The 17,477-nt window shown below is 40.7% G+C and overlaps 1 protein-coding gene across 7 annotated transcripts in view; it reads right to left on the reverse strand.

Annotated features, from left to right (window-relative positions):
* ABL2 (ABL proto-oncogene 2, non-receptor tyrosine kinase) overlaps positions 1-17,477 on the reverse strand; it is a 116,684-nt gene that overhangs the window by 12,738 nt on the left and 86,469 nt on the right. For all 7 annotated transcript variants that reach the window (XM_032393489.1, XM_032393487.1, XM_032393485.1 and 4 more), the window contains 9 exons: positions 16,621-16,791; positions 12,253-12,548; positions 9,520-9,792; positions 8,367-8,451; positions 7,057-7,234; positions 6,252-6,436; positions 4,635-4,787; positions 3,316-3,405; positions 407-580 (listed from right to left, as the gene is read on the reverse strand). In XM_032393489.1, coding sequence (XP_032249380.1) covers positions 407-580; positions 3,316-3,405; positions 4,635-4,787; positions 6,252-6,436; positions 7,057-7,234; positions 8,367-8,451; positions 9,520-9,792; positions 12,253-12,548; positions 16,621-16,791 — 1,605 coding nt within the window. The remainder of the gene's footprint in view (positions 1-406; positions 581-3,315; positions 3,406-4,634; positions 4,788-6,251; positions 6,437-7,056; positions 7,235-8,366; positions 8,452-9,519; positions 9,793-12,252; positions 12,549-16,620; positions 16,792-17,477) is intronic.

A 17,477-nucleotide genomic window follows, 5' to 3' on the forward strand; every position in this document is an offset into this window, starting at 1 on the left:
AATAAATGCGTTATCATTTCCCACCGATGAGTTCCAAATACAACATGGGATATAAATGCGAAGAAACAACCCGCTGGTTTTCACCTCGGCATGTCTTTTCTCTAAAAACCACAGCACACCCTGGCCTCCTCTATCAGGCTCAATGAAGCAGTTTCTGCCAGAACTGTAAAGACGCTAAGCGTCTGGGATTCGGGAGTTGAGCAAAGAGAGCGGGAGGCCGAGCCGTGGGGCGGGCGGGGAGATCGGGCCTACCGCCGGCACCGGGGGCCGGCCACAAGAGCCGGAGCTGTTGCAACGCCAGCCGGTCCCTCCTCAGGGAAGACGGAGAGCAGAGTGGAGATCGAGCATCGTACCCCAAGGTTCTTGGAACGAGACGGTTGCATTCTACCCGCCTAGCGACCCATACCTGGTGCTGAACTAGAAGCAGAATTTTCTGTGGCGTCCTGTGCCCCTTCGATATTCTCCTTGTTCTCCCCCTGCTTCTTGAGCGTCCGCGTCTTGGAAGGAAGTACAGGCAGTCGGGGCAGGTACGGGACAACAGATGAGGCGGCGGCGGCTCGCCCAAGCTCCTCAGCTACCTCTGTGAGGAAGAGAGGGGGCTGATCAAACCAGCGTCACGACACAGAAAAGGTTTTCTTTTCAGAAAAGATACACAACTGAGAAAAAAACTGGAGAAAAGAGCACCAAAATATGTAATGGAATCACAGAGTACGGACTCTTTTATGTCTGGCTTCTTTGGCTCAACACCGTGACTGCAGATCCATCTGCGCTGTTGCACGCGGCAGGGGCTTTCATGCGTACTGTTCAAACGTGTGAATCTCCCAAAATCAGGCCGTTCCTCTTTTGATGGATATTTACGTTATTTCTGGTTTGGGGCTACTGTGAATATGCCGCTAGGAACACCCGGCTACGTGTCCTTTGCTTCAGAATCGTACATACGTCTGCGGGTACATACCGAGAAGCAGGACCGGTGGGTTACAGGGTGCACATAATTCAGCTTCGCTGAGTCCTGCCAAACTGTCTCCCAAAACGGCTGTATCAATCTATACTCCCACTAGCACTGTATACAAGTTCTGGTTACTCTGCATGCTTGCCAGAGTTTGATATTCTGAGGTTTTTGGGTTCGATTTTAATTTTAGCCATTCTGGTGCTAGGATACAGTGACATCTCATTGTTCTATTCTGGACTTCTCTGATGAGGAGTAATGTTAAGAAGCATGGTTTCATAGGCTTTCATATCATTTGGCTAGCCTTGTTTACTGAGGGCTTGTTCAGAGGCTGAACAAAGCCGACAGATTTCTGGAGTTACTTTTATTTTTAGGTTGCACCTTACACCAAGGAGGAGGATGGATACACTTCATTTCATTTCATGCAAATGAAGCAAATGAGGCTCCTGAAAAAGTGTTCACCCTTTTGAACATGGCTATGTGTTTTGTGGCTTCTACTGGGGCAAAGGCATGCTTTGCTATTCATTCCTGAACAAAAATGAAGCAAGTGAGATCAATTAAATTGTGATATATTGTAATTTTTTTATATTTTTGGGCAACTATTTTAAAAATTGACTCCTGCACAAGAATGGGTACATGGCATATAACCCAAGCCAGGCCAGCGAGACTCCTTTCCTACGCTGCTATATACAGCAGCTGGGAGACAGACGTCAGCTATGAAGATACGACCTCAAGGATGCTAGCAACTGTGCCCCATGTCTCTTCGAAGATTCCAAGGATGAGATCAACGTAGAGGCAAAAGTAAAGTGATACTGGGTGGGAGTGGCTGTGGAAGGAGGAAGTCCCGAAGCTACTTGAGTCTGTGGCTTCTACTGACTCTGAACCACACCAGGGTCTGGTTATGAGCCAATAAATCCTCCTTCTATTGCTTTAGAAAGCTTGAGTTAGGTTTCTTCCACTCACAACTAACCAATAAATACATCTTTTTAAGGTAGGAACTGTGTCTTATCTCTGTGTCTTCAGTAAAGTGCTTGCCACAGATTAAATGCTTAATAAAATATGGGTTAAATAATCTTAAATTTCTTGTTTAGCAATTTTAAATTGCAATTACCTTTGAAAATTGGTAATGGTTGATGTTCTAAAAGGATAGAACATTTTCAAGAGAAAGAGAAAATTTAACTAAGGATTCAACAGAAGTTAAAAGTTGACAAAGAAGCACCAAAGAAATGGAGCCTGTGACTCCTACCACTTGAACGCCACATGAAGTAAAGCACAATGAGGAAAGAAGAGGGCCGTGAGGGGCAGCTGCTCGATCTGGCCCAAAGGGTGATGTGCACAAGTTTCAGCAAAGGACTAAGAAGAAAATACTTTTCATTCAACTTCAGTGTTGTACTTTTCCCTTTCTTCTTATCAGAAATGATAAATCGCTAATGGAAGACAACAAAATTCAACTTGCCTGATTTCCTCTTCTTATATTTTAAAACCTGAACTTAAGTCGTAAGCTCTATGTTCAATTATGAAGGAGAGAAAAAATTTGAAAAATACGTGCGAAACTCTGGAGCTGTACTGAAGAATCCAATCAGCACACATAACTAAGAATTCTGTTTTCAGCTCTCTAGGAACAGGCTGTCTATATAATAAGCGTACTGACTTGAGCATGTAACTGTAGAGGCACTGTGTACTGACGTCAGAAGCTGCCTGCAGGCACCCATACACCGGTTTTTCAGATACGAAAAGGGCTCTCACTGTTCAAAGCTTAACATGCTCATTTTTAAACTATTTCCATGTCAATATATTTTAGAATATCATTTTAAATATTCAATTGTGTGAATGTAATAATTAGCATCCCACTGGATTTTTAAATTGTTCATTTTTCAATATTAAAAACTACATGCTGATGTAACATCCTTGTAGCTAAATCTTTATTCATACCCTTAATTATTTCCTTAAGATCTATTTCCAGAAATGAAATTTCTGGATATTGCTTTTATGATTTGAGTTTGCTACTGTCTTTGTAGATATGGTTCAGGGAGGTGGAATATTCTTCATACTCATTTTTTCTTCCCTTCCATATATGGTTAAGTGTTGGTGCTTTAAGAACTACCAAACTTCTTCTCTTTATGAAGAGACTGAATTCCTAATTAAAATACAATTTCAATGTTAGAAATAAGCTTGAGACACAGAGACACATTTAAAAATAGCAAAAGAAAAAAAAAAAAAGGGCAAAACAAGAATAATAAAGGCCAAGAATTAATTCGGTCCCCTGAAATGGAGTCCCAAACTAGAGGAGCCTATCATTTTCGAAATGTTATTATCACCCCTACCATCACCCAGACCTGGCCACCACCAGTAAACTGCCAGATTCCCACCTTCAGAAATGCTGGAGTCATGGAACATGGTTTCAAAAGCCTGATGTGTTTCAGCAAAAGAAGGCCTGTCGGCAGGGCTCCACTTCCAGCCTATGTAACAAAGAAGGAAATACTGAAAACTCCTTTCAGAAATTAAATATCCAGTGGCACACCTGCGGGTGAGGCTACTGAGGCAGAGGTCCGGCATGTTCACAGTGAGAGTGAGGCGGCTGCTTCTCAGTTCTAGACTCAGGTGTAATAAACCCACTTCCTAGGGCTGGTCCTTCTATTCTTTCTACTACAGGGATAAAGACGGGTAGGGAGATGGTTTATAAAATGGAAAGTTGTTTTCTACTGGAAAAATGAAAGAAGTGAGACTTATCTTCAAACTCATTCTAACCTTATAATCAGCTGTCCATGTTCAGAAATATAACGGGATATCAGAAAGGAGGAACTTAAGAGTTCACTTTGACAAAAATAGGAGAATAGGGAAAATAACCAGACATATGCTTAAACACAATGCAATTTAATAATTCCCTACTCACCTTCCAGCTTTCTGATCTGTAAGAAGTCAGATGCTTATGTTTATTCATGAGAGGTTACTTTCAGGTATTCTCCAGTTTTTGGTAATCATTTTTGTCTGGTTGAAAGCAGCCTTCCCCTACCCAAACTCTAAACCCATTTTTTTTTTTTTTTAAGATTTTATTTATTTGACAGCGAGAGAGGGAACACATGCAGGGTGAGTGGGAGAGGGAGAAGCAGGCTTCCCGCCGAGCAGAGAGCCTGATGTGGGGCTCGATCCCAGGACCCTGGGACCATGACCTGAGCCGAAGGCAGACGCTTAACGACTGAGCCACCCAGGTGTCCCTAAACCCAATTTCTTCTTATCCTTATTATGCAAGTGATTTGGGGAAATTTAGTCAATTCATGGGCCATGGACAACTGTTGTTAGCATTCCAATTAAACCTGATGGTTTATCATATATGCCAACTGGTTGATCAATGACCAACCTTTTTTTTTTTTTTTTTTAAGATTTTATTTATTTGAGAGAGAGAGAGAGAGAGAGAGAGCCGGGGGGAGGGGGCAGAGGCAGAGGGAAAAGCAAACTCCCTGCTGAGCTCAGAGCCCAATGTGGGGCTCAATCCCAGGGCCCTGAGATCATGACCTGAGCTGAAGGCAGACGCTTAACTGACTGAGCCACCGAGGCGCCCCTGACCAACACTTTATACGTCAGGGGGTTGGATTAAATCTAACACTGAGAGGAAAACAGTTTATTTCATTAATCATCCTGAATCACTGACTTAACCCTTCAAAATTAAAATACAAAAGAAAACACTCACATGCTCTCATAAGTTCATAAACCTTAGGGGGGCATCCTTCAGGTTGTTCCATTCGATATCCTTTTTCCAGTAGATCATACACCTGAGACAGGTCAATACCTGGATACGGTGACATTCCATATGTAGCAATCTCCCACAACAGTACCCCGAAAGCTGCAAAAGGGATTAAAAAAAAAAAAAAAAGCTGAATGTTTCTTCTCTGATTTGTTATCTATTTTATACTATTAGGTAACTTCTCTTCAAATTTTGGATAACATTCACACTGTTACATTAGTATACTCTTCTAATTCTTATAGCATTCTAGTTCTTACAGCTGAACTTGTCCTCCTTCTAAGATATCTGCCACAAAATGCTTCAGGTATAACCTCCAGGCTGTTTTCTATAAGCTTCCCAATTTTTTTTTTTTTTTTTTTTACAGATTTTATTTGACAGAGAGAGACACAGCGAGAGAGGGAACACAAGCAGAGGGGGTAGGAGAGAGAGAAGCAATCTTCCCACTGAGCAAGGAGCCTGATGTGGGGCACGATCCCAGTACCCTGGGATCATGACATGAGCCGAAGGCAGACGCTTAATGACTGAGCCACCCAGGCACCCCAAATTTCCCAATTTTTTAAAAAAGATTTTTTATTTGAGAGAAAGAGCGCTCATGAGCACACAGCGTGTGAGTGGGGATGGGAGGGGCAGGAGAGGGAGAGAGAATCCCAAGCAGACTCCCCACTAAGTGCGAGAAGGGCTCGATCCCACGTCACCAAGACACCAAGATCACAACCTAAGCCAAAACCAAGAGTCCGATGCTCAACCAACTGAGCTACACAGGTGCCCCATAAATTTCCCAATTTTTATTTAGATCTCTTTTACTGTAGTGAGGGAGAATAAATTAGGACCATAAAAAGTCTGGGACGGAACCAAACTACTCTTAGAAAAATCTATGATCTAGTTAATGAGTTCTAGTTTTTAGATCAGCTAATATTAAAGGAGTAAAATAGAAAGGGACTCCCTTAAAATCAGGAAAAAAAAAATCACACTAGCAAAGAAAATTTGCTTGATCTTGTCACACATTATTTCTGAGTTTTGAGATTTCTGGTAAAAAGTGGCTTAGCATCTTACAACTATTTCTGCTGGCCTACAACCCAAATTTCTAGACCTGTTCAGTCCATGAGCCTCTGCTAAATCAGACTGCTTTCCAGGGCAACCAAAACAAGATGAGTTAGTTACAAGGACAAACTCTAGGTGCAATTCCATCATGCCTTCCTTGAAAAGAAGAGGCTACTCTGTGTCACAGTACTCAGGAAATGAGCTATGGAAAACAGGGAGCTTCAGAGAGAGAGGATCAGTACAATTCCAATGCAATCCAAGATCTAGACTGTGAGCTTCTTGAAAGCAGGGACTTGTTTTTTGGCGTTTTTTTTTCCACTTTCTTCTTTACATTTTTTCTATGCTAAGTGCCTAACACAATGCCTGGCAGATAATAGGTATTTAATAAATTCTTGCTGAATGATGAAGGATGGGGGTCAAGGCAGAGTTTACTGATTACATAAATGAGAAGCTCTAAAGAATTAAGAACATTTATTAAAAACATAAAATGACAGACACAGAAGAAGTCCCTTCCGACCTTACCCCAGACGTCAGATTTAATTGAGAAGGTATTGTAGGCAAGACTCTCTGGTGCTGTCCATTTAATAGGAAATTTGGCTCCAGCATGAGCAGTATAGGTGTCTCCAGTCATCAGTCTACTCAAACCAAAGTCAGCCACTTTTACCACATGGTTTTCTCCCACTAGGCAGTTACGGGCTGCAAGATCTCTGTGGAGAAGAGAACCCTAATGTGATTCCACTCAGATGGTGAGGAAAATGGCCATGAACACTCTCTTCTTGGTTCTTTGTGCTACAAGCGGAGTTGAGAAGCGCACACTGGCAGACACAGTATCTGATGACAGCTGCTAACGTGGCAGAAAGCCACTGACCACAGACCACTTGTAGGGGCATCATCAAGAGGCAATTCTCTGATACTCGAACAAAGCAGACTTCAGAAAATGGCTTCCTATTTACGAGTACACTGAGAGAGGTGTCAGAGGTGAGGAGAAGATGCTTTTCTACAAGGCTTTACTTTAAGTTCTCTACCAAGACAGAAAACTATTTTTAAAATTAAGCCATTAGAGCAAAAGCCTCTTTGAAATGGTCCTGGGCAAAATAAAGAGCATTCTGTTTTGAGAATTAGCAAAGGCCCATTAATACTTTAACCAAAATACAGTAGGTTTATAAGTTGGAAATCACATTATAGTGGGCGAGCCCTCTGAAAGAGAAAATTGCTTTTCTGAGTCATCTGGAAATTTCTGGGAAGGTTCTCACATTCTTTTCTTTATTTGCACCTCAAGCAAGGTAGCTTCATGGTTAGTCACAGGCAACAGTCAGGCTTTACACACCTATGGATGAAATTCTTCTTCTCTAGATACTCCATTGCAGAAGAGATCTGAGTGGCCATGTACAGCAGGACAACTGCAGTCACCTCTTCTCGACTGCATTCTCGGAGATAATCAAGCAAGTTGCCATACGGCATGTACTCAGTCACAATGTAAAATGGTGGCTCCAAAGTACACACACCTGATAGTTGAAGAATAGAGCTTGTTTTATTAGTATATTTCCAAAAATTCCCAACTACTTCAGCAAGAATAACAGACACATTTTAAAGTCTAGCTTAGCAGTAATCTTTTCCCTTCTCACCATCACATTCTCCTAAAATAACACAGCAAAGTTAAGATGAAGGTGGTTGATAAGGGAGTCTTGGCTTCCACTACATCATTCTTTGGAAATCCACATGCATCTGAGTATTTGCCTGTTTGGGCAAAAGCATTAATTCCACAAGGGGTCAAGAAGACCAAAATGTCTTGAGTTCTGTATATGCCTGTGATTCCCATCCTCACCTGCACACTCACAATATTTATCCAAAACTAACAGCAATTGTGTGTATGTTGAAGAGCATGTGAGCGCAGCCCGTATCATGCTTTGTAAAAAGATTGTTTCCACAGTCAAGGGTGTCACTGATACACGGCAGACTCCTTGTAAAGAATCAACAAGAAACTATTTCCTTTGGGACAATTTGGCTCAAGGTGAACACCCAAAGAAACTGGCCCTCCTTTCAAAAGGGCTGAGAGTTCAGTCACTAGTTTCTTTGTGACCTGAACAGGAGAGGAGCCATTCTACACAGGCTACCACCTGCTGCTTATTAGCAAGGTAAACCAATGGGTGTGGCCACAATTTGTAACCTGCTTCTTTTCTACAGTTCTTTATGTCTCTTTATTTTGTAAAAATATTTTGTGACAATGTTTGGTTTGGTATCATTTTGAGTGATTCTAAACTTTGAATCTGGGGCAATTACCACAAGCTGGGCAGTTATATATATTGTAATCAATCCAGGCCATTGTTTCCTGGGCAATTTTTATTAAAATCTTTTGAATTAATTTATGTATGTATGTAATCTCTACACCAAACATGGGGCTCGAATTCATGACCCCAAGATCAAGAGTCAGATGCTCTACTGACTGAACCAGCCAGGGACCCCGTTCCTGGGCAATTTTATAAACAGAGAGCCTGCTGATTAAAATGACAACCATTTACTGAAGCAGATTGGTGCCTGGAGCTTCCACCATGGTGATTCAAAAGCAGCATTTGGAAATAACAGGGATGGGAGACAAGGACCTTCGAGGAAACCTATGGTTCAGGCAAGCTTCCTCACCTAGTAGTTGGACCAGATTAGGATGCTTGATTTCCTTCATCACTGCAGCTTCCTTCAGGAACTCTTCCACCTCCATGGTATCTTCCTGGAAGGGGGAAAAATAAGAGAAAAACAAAAAACAAAACAGAAGAGGGACAAACCCCCATTTTAACCATTTGAGTCAACTCACAATCCTAAAACTACAGCTTTAAAAGGAGATAACTTTTGAATATTTTAGCAGATTACTTAAAGAAATTTTATCAGAACCTAATAATATGCTCCAGAGACATCCAATTAAGAAAGAAAAGTGTCCCCAAATCTATCCAACATTTGAAACTGGAGTGAAAATTACCATGGCAAGCAAAATTCAGCCACCACATCCCATCACAACTGAGACCTGGGAGACCTGGATGGATAACTCAGTGCTCTGATAGTTTACTTCCCTAGATAGCTCAGCCTTCAAAAGAGGAGACAGAAGAGTTAGCTGTTTACACATCTGTCTTCCTGACAAATTCCTTAAGGAGCAATACATGTTTGCAAAGCCATGCATATTGTCTCAGACTCAAAATATGCTTAATAAATGTTTGCTGACCAGAACTGATTACACTCATAGCCAAAGAGCAGCCCTTACACACGATACGCCAGAGCTAGGGAGGTATATGGGAGATCTTCAGAGAATGGAATGAGTGACAACACTGTAATTGGACACTAGGTTGCTTAAAGAAGACAACGGCATCAGGAAGATTTCCATGACTATTAGGAACAAGAGAAGTGATCTAATCTCAGAGAGATGGGGGAGCACAAGGCAGAGAGCTCAAGGACAGAAGGGAGAGCCCGTGATCCTTGAGCACTGCATGAACAATGTTATCCAGCAGGGGTCATTCTCAGGAAGCAAAACAGCTTGTTTTGCATTTATAACTTAGAATCTGCTCCTAACCTTCCACTAAGCCTCCAGAGACCGGCCTTCCCCGCATGGGGTCTCCCTGCGCTGCGGTGAGTAATCTGCCCCCGCACTGTCAGCCGTGGCACGAAGGTTAATCATCAAACTGTCGATGTGCTTGGCACCGGTGGGTGGAAAGCGTTCCAAAGTTAAAGAAGGGCACACTCATATTTCCAAGTGATTCAGCACAAAATAAAAAAAAAAGACTGGAAACTGTAAGTCTCAGCAACCCACCTTCAATGTTTTCACAGCAACCGTAAGGCTGTATTTCTTCCAGACGCCAACATAAACTTCTCCATACTGCCCCCCCCCAAGTTTGTGCTTCATGGTAATATCCGTTCGTTCCATTTCCCACTTGTCATGGATGGGGGACACACCATAGACTGTGGGCTTATTGCACTTGGGCGCTGGGTAGTGTAACGTCGTCACCAGCCCGTCGGCCACCGTGGAGTGATGGTGCACGAGTTCGGCCAGGGTGCTAAAGCGGCTCTCAGCAGTGACGTACACCTGGTGAGGCAGGCGGGAGGAAAGCTAAAGCAACTTGAAAAGAGGTCAGAAAACCTTTTTCAAAGCCCATTAATTTCACTGGTCTGAAGATACAAAGATAGGAGGTCATCTTACGGAGGTAAATGAAAGAATTAAATGATGATGGGAAGGGGCAACACAGAACTTAAGTTTAATCCTCTTTACACCACTCTTCCCGGGTTTCCTAAAGAAGCTCGGGGCGGGGGGGGCTTCCAAGCTATCTTTCTGGATCATCAAGATCCACCCAAGATCATGGGTCTTCAAATATTTTGAAGCAACAAGACTGTGAAACCCAAATCCGTAAGACAGAGGCAGAGATGCTGATTTAAGTAGGGAAGGGGAGAGACCTGGCCTCTTCTGAAAGGCCATGAAATACCAACTCAGAATCTTGTACAGAACATAACTCGAGAACCACTGGGTTTCCATTTTTTTTGGTAGGAAGAGAGTATTTAAGGATCTTACAATTTTTACTTAATTAGGATGTGCTTTTGAGTAGCTAGGCTATTAAAAAAAAGAGCCACAATTTTATATCCGGGTTGTTAACAAAACAGTAATTTGTGACAAGTAATTAAAGTATAAAAGATGAGCAGTCTTTGAACCCTATCTCCCAAGGGAGCTAGCTTACTGTTTTTTAAAAAAGAAACTTGTGTTGTATACAGAAGAACACATAATACATGCAGAATTGATGATTTTTACAAGGTGAGCTCACCCACATAAACCTCTCCCACACCAAGAATTATAACACTACCAGCATCCTCCCAGCTAAGCTATTCACTCCTTCAAAGATAACCACTCTCTGGACTTCCAACACCTTACATTAGCTTTGCCTGCTTCTGAACTTACACAAATGGAATCATACTATGCATTGTTGTGCCTGCCTTTCTTTCATTCCACTTTTCTTTATTGTGATATAATTCACATACCATAATATCCACCATTTTTAAGTATACAATTCAGTGGCTTTAATACATTCACAAAGTTGTCCAACCATCACCACTATGTAAGTCCAGAACACTTCCCATCAGCCTACAAAGAAACCCCATACCATCAGCAGCCATTCACATTCCCCTCACGCCCAACCCCTGACAATCACTAACTCCTTTCACTCAGCTTTACATGTGTGAGACTCACCTACGAATGGGTCAACACACTTTTCTGCAGAGGGCCAGAGAGTAAATATTTTAGGCTTGTGGCCACAGTGCCTCTGTCATAACTACTTAAAGCTGCTGTAAGAATGAAGAAGCAGCCATAGACAATACGTAAACAAGCAGGTGTGGCTGTGTTCCAATAAAATTTTACTTACAAAGGAAGGCAACTGGGCGGGCCACAGATTTTTGTCAGAGTGTATACAGCAGGACTACATTCATTTTTTTGTTATATGAGATTCTATTTTATGAATACACAATTTATTAATTCATTCTGTTGTTAGACAATTAAGTGCTTCTAATTTGGGACTGTTACAAATAATGCGACTACAAACATTATGTACATGTCTTCTGTACACATATGCACTCATTTCTGTTGGGTATGTAACCAGAAGTAGAGCTGCTAGGTCCCTCCTACATTATCACTTATCTGATTCTATGTGGTTTTATCAGGAGACAATATGTCTGCAGGGTGATGCAAAAGAGAAACATTAATAATTATTTCCTACTTTGTAGCAGCCATTATGTTTTAAGGAAATTATTTCATTTAATCCTCATGACGATCCAATAAATTGGGATGAGAAATTGAGGCTTAGAGTAAGGTCACAAAGTTGACAAATATCAGCGGTGGAGGTACCCAGCAAACCAGGTCTGCCTGCTCTTGGCAAAGCCTGTGCTTCCCCTACTATGCATATCACACAGACCGAAAGAACAGAACAAATGACTTGATGTAAATTTACTGTTCAATAGAACGGACATAAACCTATGCTTCACAGTTTATAAAGTAAAACAGCTCCATTCTAACACAACCACTCTACAATGGTTGGTCTTTCCAACATGTACATTGCTAAATGGCTGATTAATCTATTTATAGTAACATACATTACACATCAATCCCAGTCTCAGAAGCCCAAATTTTTACTCTGTGAACTTTCTGGTAGAGATTATTATAATTTTCAAAGATCCAAGGCTTAATTTGTCAATTCTCTACAACATATTGGATGTACCTATATATATCTGTATACTGATGACGATTAGAACTGCTAACTTATACAGCAGTTTCCTTCATCACCTTCAAATCTATCTCATCATTAAACTATTAATGTAATACTGTTTTTAATTCCCATTACCATATTCTTTTGAAAAGAGTAAGCTTTCACATGCCAAATGGCCCAAATTCACATCAGTGATTATTTTATTTCATGTCTGACAGAAAAACTATATTCTTTAGTCATTCTGAGTATTTTTTCTAAAGAAGGGCCAGTCTACACCTACAGGCGGTACTGGCCAGTCTTACCTTGCCGTCTGTGGTGGTATTGATCCTGTAGTGATACACACGCCCCTCGTACCTGAGCGAGATCGACAGCTGCCCGGGGCTGCTCTCGCTTTCTCGCACCAGGAAACTGCCATTGATTAGACTGCTGAGTAGGTACTCTGCTGCACTGCGTGACACGGGTCCATGGTACCAGGAATGTTTCTCCAAGCTGTTCACTGGGGTGATGTAGTTGCTTGGCACCCAACCTTGTCCATTCTTGGAGCGAACTTCACTCCACTCACCATTCTGGTTATAACCAAGGACTCGCAGCTTTTCACCTAGCCAGGAAGTCATCAGAGAAGAGAAGATGTTAGGGCTTTACCTCAAGCAGCAGCAGTCTATTGTCAAACTCAGAACCCAGTGAAAAAGCAATCACAAACTCTTATGGCAACATTTTTTTAAAAAACAATGAAAACAAACTTGGCTGTTCATCATATCCTGATTGATCACTTTAGCCTGTAGCTTAAACAGAAGCAGCCTAGTTAGAAATAACCTTCTGGCATTTACTAATGGTTTTTACACCAACTAAAAAAATGTCTTTAGGAAACTCCATGTGTGGTATAGTACAGTGGCATACAAAGATAGAAAGGTTATGAACCCATAAATACAAAGACAATGATGGTTGCCAGCGGGGAGAGGGTGGGGCAATGGGCAAAATGGGTTAAGGGGAGTAGGAGATACAGGCTTAAATCCCTTTACAGAATGAATAAATCACCAAGATAAAAGGTACAGCAGCATAGGGAATATAGTTGATGGTATTATAATAGCATTGTGTGGTGACAGATGGTAGCTACACTTGAAGTGAGCACAACATAACGTATAGAGTAAATCACTACGTTGTATACCTGGGAGTAATGTAATATTGTGTGTCGACTATACTTCAGTTAAAAAAAAGACAGAAAGGTTATCCTGGAAAATGACACAGTCTCACCCCTCAAAAAAAATTCATTTTTTCTCATAACAGTTTGTCAAGGAATATATCTTAGATATGGTTCAATGTTAATAACAATCAAGGTTTAGGGATAAGAAATATGAAATACAAAGTTACTTCTAAATTTCAGTTGGCACCGAGTCCAAAAAACCATTTATGTAAAAAACAAAAAAAATAAACAAGAAAACAAAACAAAATAGAAGCACAGACCATAGAGCTTTCAGCCATGCTTTCAGAAAGAAAACTGCCTGGGGGGCAGGCAAGTAGAACTCCCAAAGCACATTCCAGGACTCAAGTTTTAACAGTTATAGTTTCCCAACTTCCCTCCCATTCCCCATGAACATGAGTCAGTCCTATTCATTCCTCTAAAATTAGTATGTGGGAAGGGAAGCTGACACTGAAGCTGGAACCCAAGACAAGTTACTCAGAATGTCTTTGCTTGCTATCAACGTCAATGTCCTTGATCTCTCTGTTAAAGTTGTGAACACCAACTTTAAACTCCCTAATATACATTTTGCCCCTAAACTTGCAACTCAGACAAAACAGGAAAGGATAAGGGATATCATTAGTAACAACTAATAACCTAAAGAAACGCTATAAGGCCTTAGGCCCTTATCTCTGAGAGATGCACGCCTTCCTACAGAGTTCACACCTACTTTTCAGTGTCAGCAGAAGAAAACCAAACCAATTAAAAGCACATGGCCCACTAGTTATCAGGCAAAGGCCACTGAGGAAAAGCTCAAAATCATTATTCTGGCAGTCATCAAACTTTTCCAGCAACCCACAGAAATGTTTACCATAGGGTAACTTTATCAGCTCCCACTATCTCACATTGACACCTGGATGTGAGACGTTCAATGACAAAAACCTAGGAGTATATACTCATAAAATACAAGTATGTACAGATGGATAGATAGGTGTGTGTGTGGTGTGGTTGCGGAAATGCACCAGTGCACAGATAAATACTCCCCAGCCATATCTGCAGGAAAACAAAAACAAAAAACTCAGTGCTACTAGAAAAGCTAAGTAAAACTTGTTCCTCTGTAGCTTTTCTCTATTGTACCACAAGAACTAGAAAAAATAGACATCAAGTATATCATTGTTGCTTCCTTACAAATAATTGGTAATGGCAGGTCATCATAAGTAGGATACAGTCAAAAACCCTAGGTTTTTGTTTGTTTTCCTCCCTTTGGAAGTTAGGAGGAGAATTTCCTACTCTGGAAGTTGTGAGTACCATGGAAATTGACAAGGGTATGACTAATGGGATGTACTGACAAAGAAATGTTGGGAGAACTCTGTTTTGTAATTCAAGCAAAAAACAATCTCAAAGAAGGAACTAAAATAAGTATCGTTATTTTTCAAATATATTTTCTTGTCCTTGAAAATAATAAAATAGCTTTAGCATGACATCATTTTTTTAAAAAGATTTTATTTATTTGAGAGAGAGAGAGAGAGAGCATGAGAGTGGAGAGGGTCAGAGAGAGAAGCAGACTCCCCGCTGAGCAGGGAGCCCGATGTGGGACTCGATCCCGGCACTCTGGGATCATGACCGGAGCCGAAGGCAGTCGCTTAACCAACTGAGCCACCAAGGCGCCCGCATGACATCATTTTATATCAATAAGAATCTGATAGAAAAATCTGACATTTCATGGGGTTTAAGACAAATCACTGTTCGCCATGAGAGAACAAGAATCCCAGCCCTTGAGCTGCACACTAGCAGTTGCCATAACTGGTAACTAAGGTATCAACAGACTGTCTTTATCGATGTTTCCTTGGTGACGGAGCTATCTTGGAAAATGGTGACATGAAAAGTATCTAGGAAAGAATGTACTGAGTCACTGCTTCACAAACTTCTCCACTGAAGTATTGATAAAGGTAAAAGAGTGTGTTGTAGCCCAAAGAGACTATTGCACAGTATAAAATTCTTTGAAATCCTGTTTTATCCTAATACTTTGTGTAAAATTTTCCCTCAATGCATAAACCTCACACACATACAAATACTACCACCATCCCCCCCCGCAAAACCACCCAAAGTCTTCAAGTAACTTGACACTAGGAGATCACACACGTTACTTTTTCTACGCCTTTGACACCTCCTGGCATAGGTTTATGTATGTGCCTCACACCCACTCTGGAACACATCTCTACCCCAGTTTGAGTTACAGGTGTCTGCTCTTGATTAATGTGGCTGGATTTAAAAAATAGATGCATATAAAAATTTTATAAAAGGGTAACATTCCCTGAATGGAGGCCTATCTTAATTTGGTATATTCACTCCCATTTAATACCTCATTCTGAACCTCACAAAAAAAAAAAAAAAGGCGTATGTTTGACAAATTATCATTTAAATTACAATTTCACTTAAGTTAAAAATTATCCTGAAATAGGAGGAGGCTTTCATAGGTTCAAAAAAACAAGCTTAGGCAGATTAGCAATCCAATTCAAGGACACAATGAGAATGTCCCATGCTGCTTTCTTTCTTTCATTTTTTTTTTTTTTTTAAAGTAATCTCTACACCCAATGTGGGGCTCAAACTCATGACCCCAAAATCAAGAGTCTCACACACTACCGACTGAGCCAGCCAGGACCCTTTCTCATAAAAGTTCCACATTTTCTTTGTTCAAAAAACTAATAACGGATGATTTTACTTGGTCACGTTCTTAGTCCTCCCTTTTATAAGAATTTTCTACTGAAATAAACTACTACTCTCTTGAGAGCATTAGTACAATAGAAACCCTTCCTATGACTCCTTTCACTAACCCATTTAAACAGAGATGAGAGATCTGTGTCAGCCAATGCTACTCAAAGCAGGTCCACAATAAGACACAACACATTGCGCCAGAATATGAAATCACTGGACTACTTTCTTCTTGTTGAAAGTCTTGCTCCAAAAAAAAGAAAATGTCAGCTGAACTAAATAGTAAGTACTATGCTTAGTGATGTAGTCAGTTTACATATTGGGAACAAGTACTTAATCTTAACAATGAGGACTGGTAACGAACTGTTCTCAGACAGGCAGTCAGCTCAGGGACAACACTGAGTAGCACCCGGCTCCGGCAACATGACTCATCTTAGCCACAGCTCCATGAGAAGAGATGTGTAGTAAACCTTACCGTCACATAAGACGAATGCTGGCATATTACAGAGAGTACTGAATCCTGAGAATGAGAAAAGTTTATGTATATACCGTGTGGTGCTTTTTCTAAAGTACTTTATATCCTCTTACCCTTAATAAGCCCTATAAAGGAGACAAACTAACACTATCCCATACACAGGTTTTTTAAAAAACAAAAAACAAAACCAAGATAATGAACCCCAAAGTATTTGGGCCCAAATCACCTAATTTTAGTCAGAGACAGAATCTAGAACAGACCCCTTTATTTCTTAAGCACTAATGAAAACTGAAAAGTGAAGCTCACCTTTAGTGATGCTGAGTGTGTTATCACCACTGGCTACGAAATCATAAAGTGCAACAAAGAGATTAGGGTCGCTCTCAGTGGCTCCAAGTAGGTTCTCCTTGGAGCTCCACCTGATGGCTTCGTTCAGTGCCTGGGGTTCAACATCACAACCATAGGGGCGGTGCAAGGCTTCTGAAAGACATAAAAAGAGAAAGGAATTCACGGTAAGTTCAACAGTTAAAAATTCACTTGAATTCAGTACGTACACAGTATTCTAGCTGCTGGCATGTATACACCGACGGCTCCAGAGTGGAGAAGAACTGTATAATATGGAGCCATGAAGAATGAGCAAATGGCACTGTCTCCTAAGCTTCAGAGAAGTCTACTTGTTGAAAATGTAACAAGACAGAGAAGAGATCACAAAACGAGCATTTAGCCGTGATTTATATGTACTCACCAAAATCAGAAATAGAAAAAGCAGTTTTCTCAAAATGGAAAAAAAACCTCAAAAAATGGCAATTCGTTTTATAAAACATATAGGCTATTTTGTGGTGGTGGTGGTTTTAAGTTCTGTTTTATAAGTCCTCCCAAACTACCCTTCTTCCCTGACCCTCTCCACATAAAACAAACTGTGGAAAAGATAACAGAGACTTTAAGAAATATGTATATATTGCATAAATCCAGATCCTCCACTTACATATAGAAAAATTATAGAAACAGTGCTTCCAGAGAAAAACAAAAATACTAAAATTATCTGTTAAACAACAGAAAAATGTTTTGGCTTTATACAAATATTCTTGGCACTCCAAAATACCTTTGTATTACTATGCACTGTCTAGAATGTAACAGCTTCCAACTGTTGTTTTAAAAAGTTTTTA

The sequence above is a fragment of the Phoca vitulina genome, unplaced genomic scaffold, assembly GCF_004348235.1.
Source record: "Phoca vitulina isolate PV1807 unplaced genomic scaffold, GSC_HSeal_1.0 scaffold73, whole genome shotgun sequence".
Classification (NCBI taxonomy): domain Eukaryota; kingdom Metazoa; phylum Chordata; class Mammalia; order Carnivora; family Phocidae; genus Phoca; species Phoca vitulina.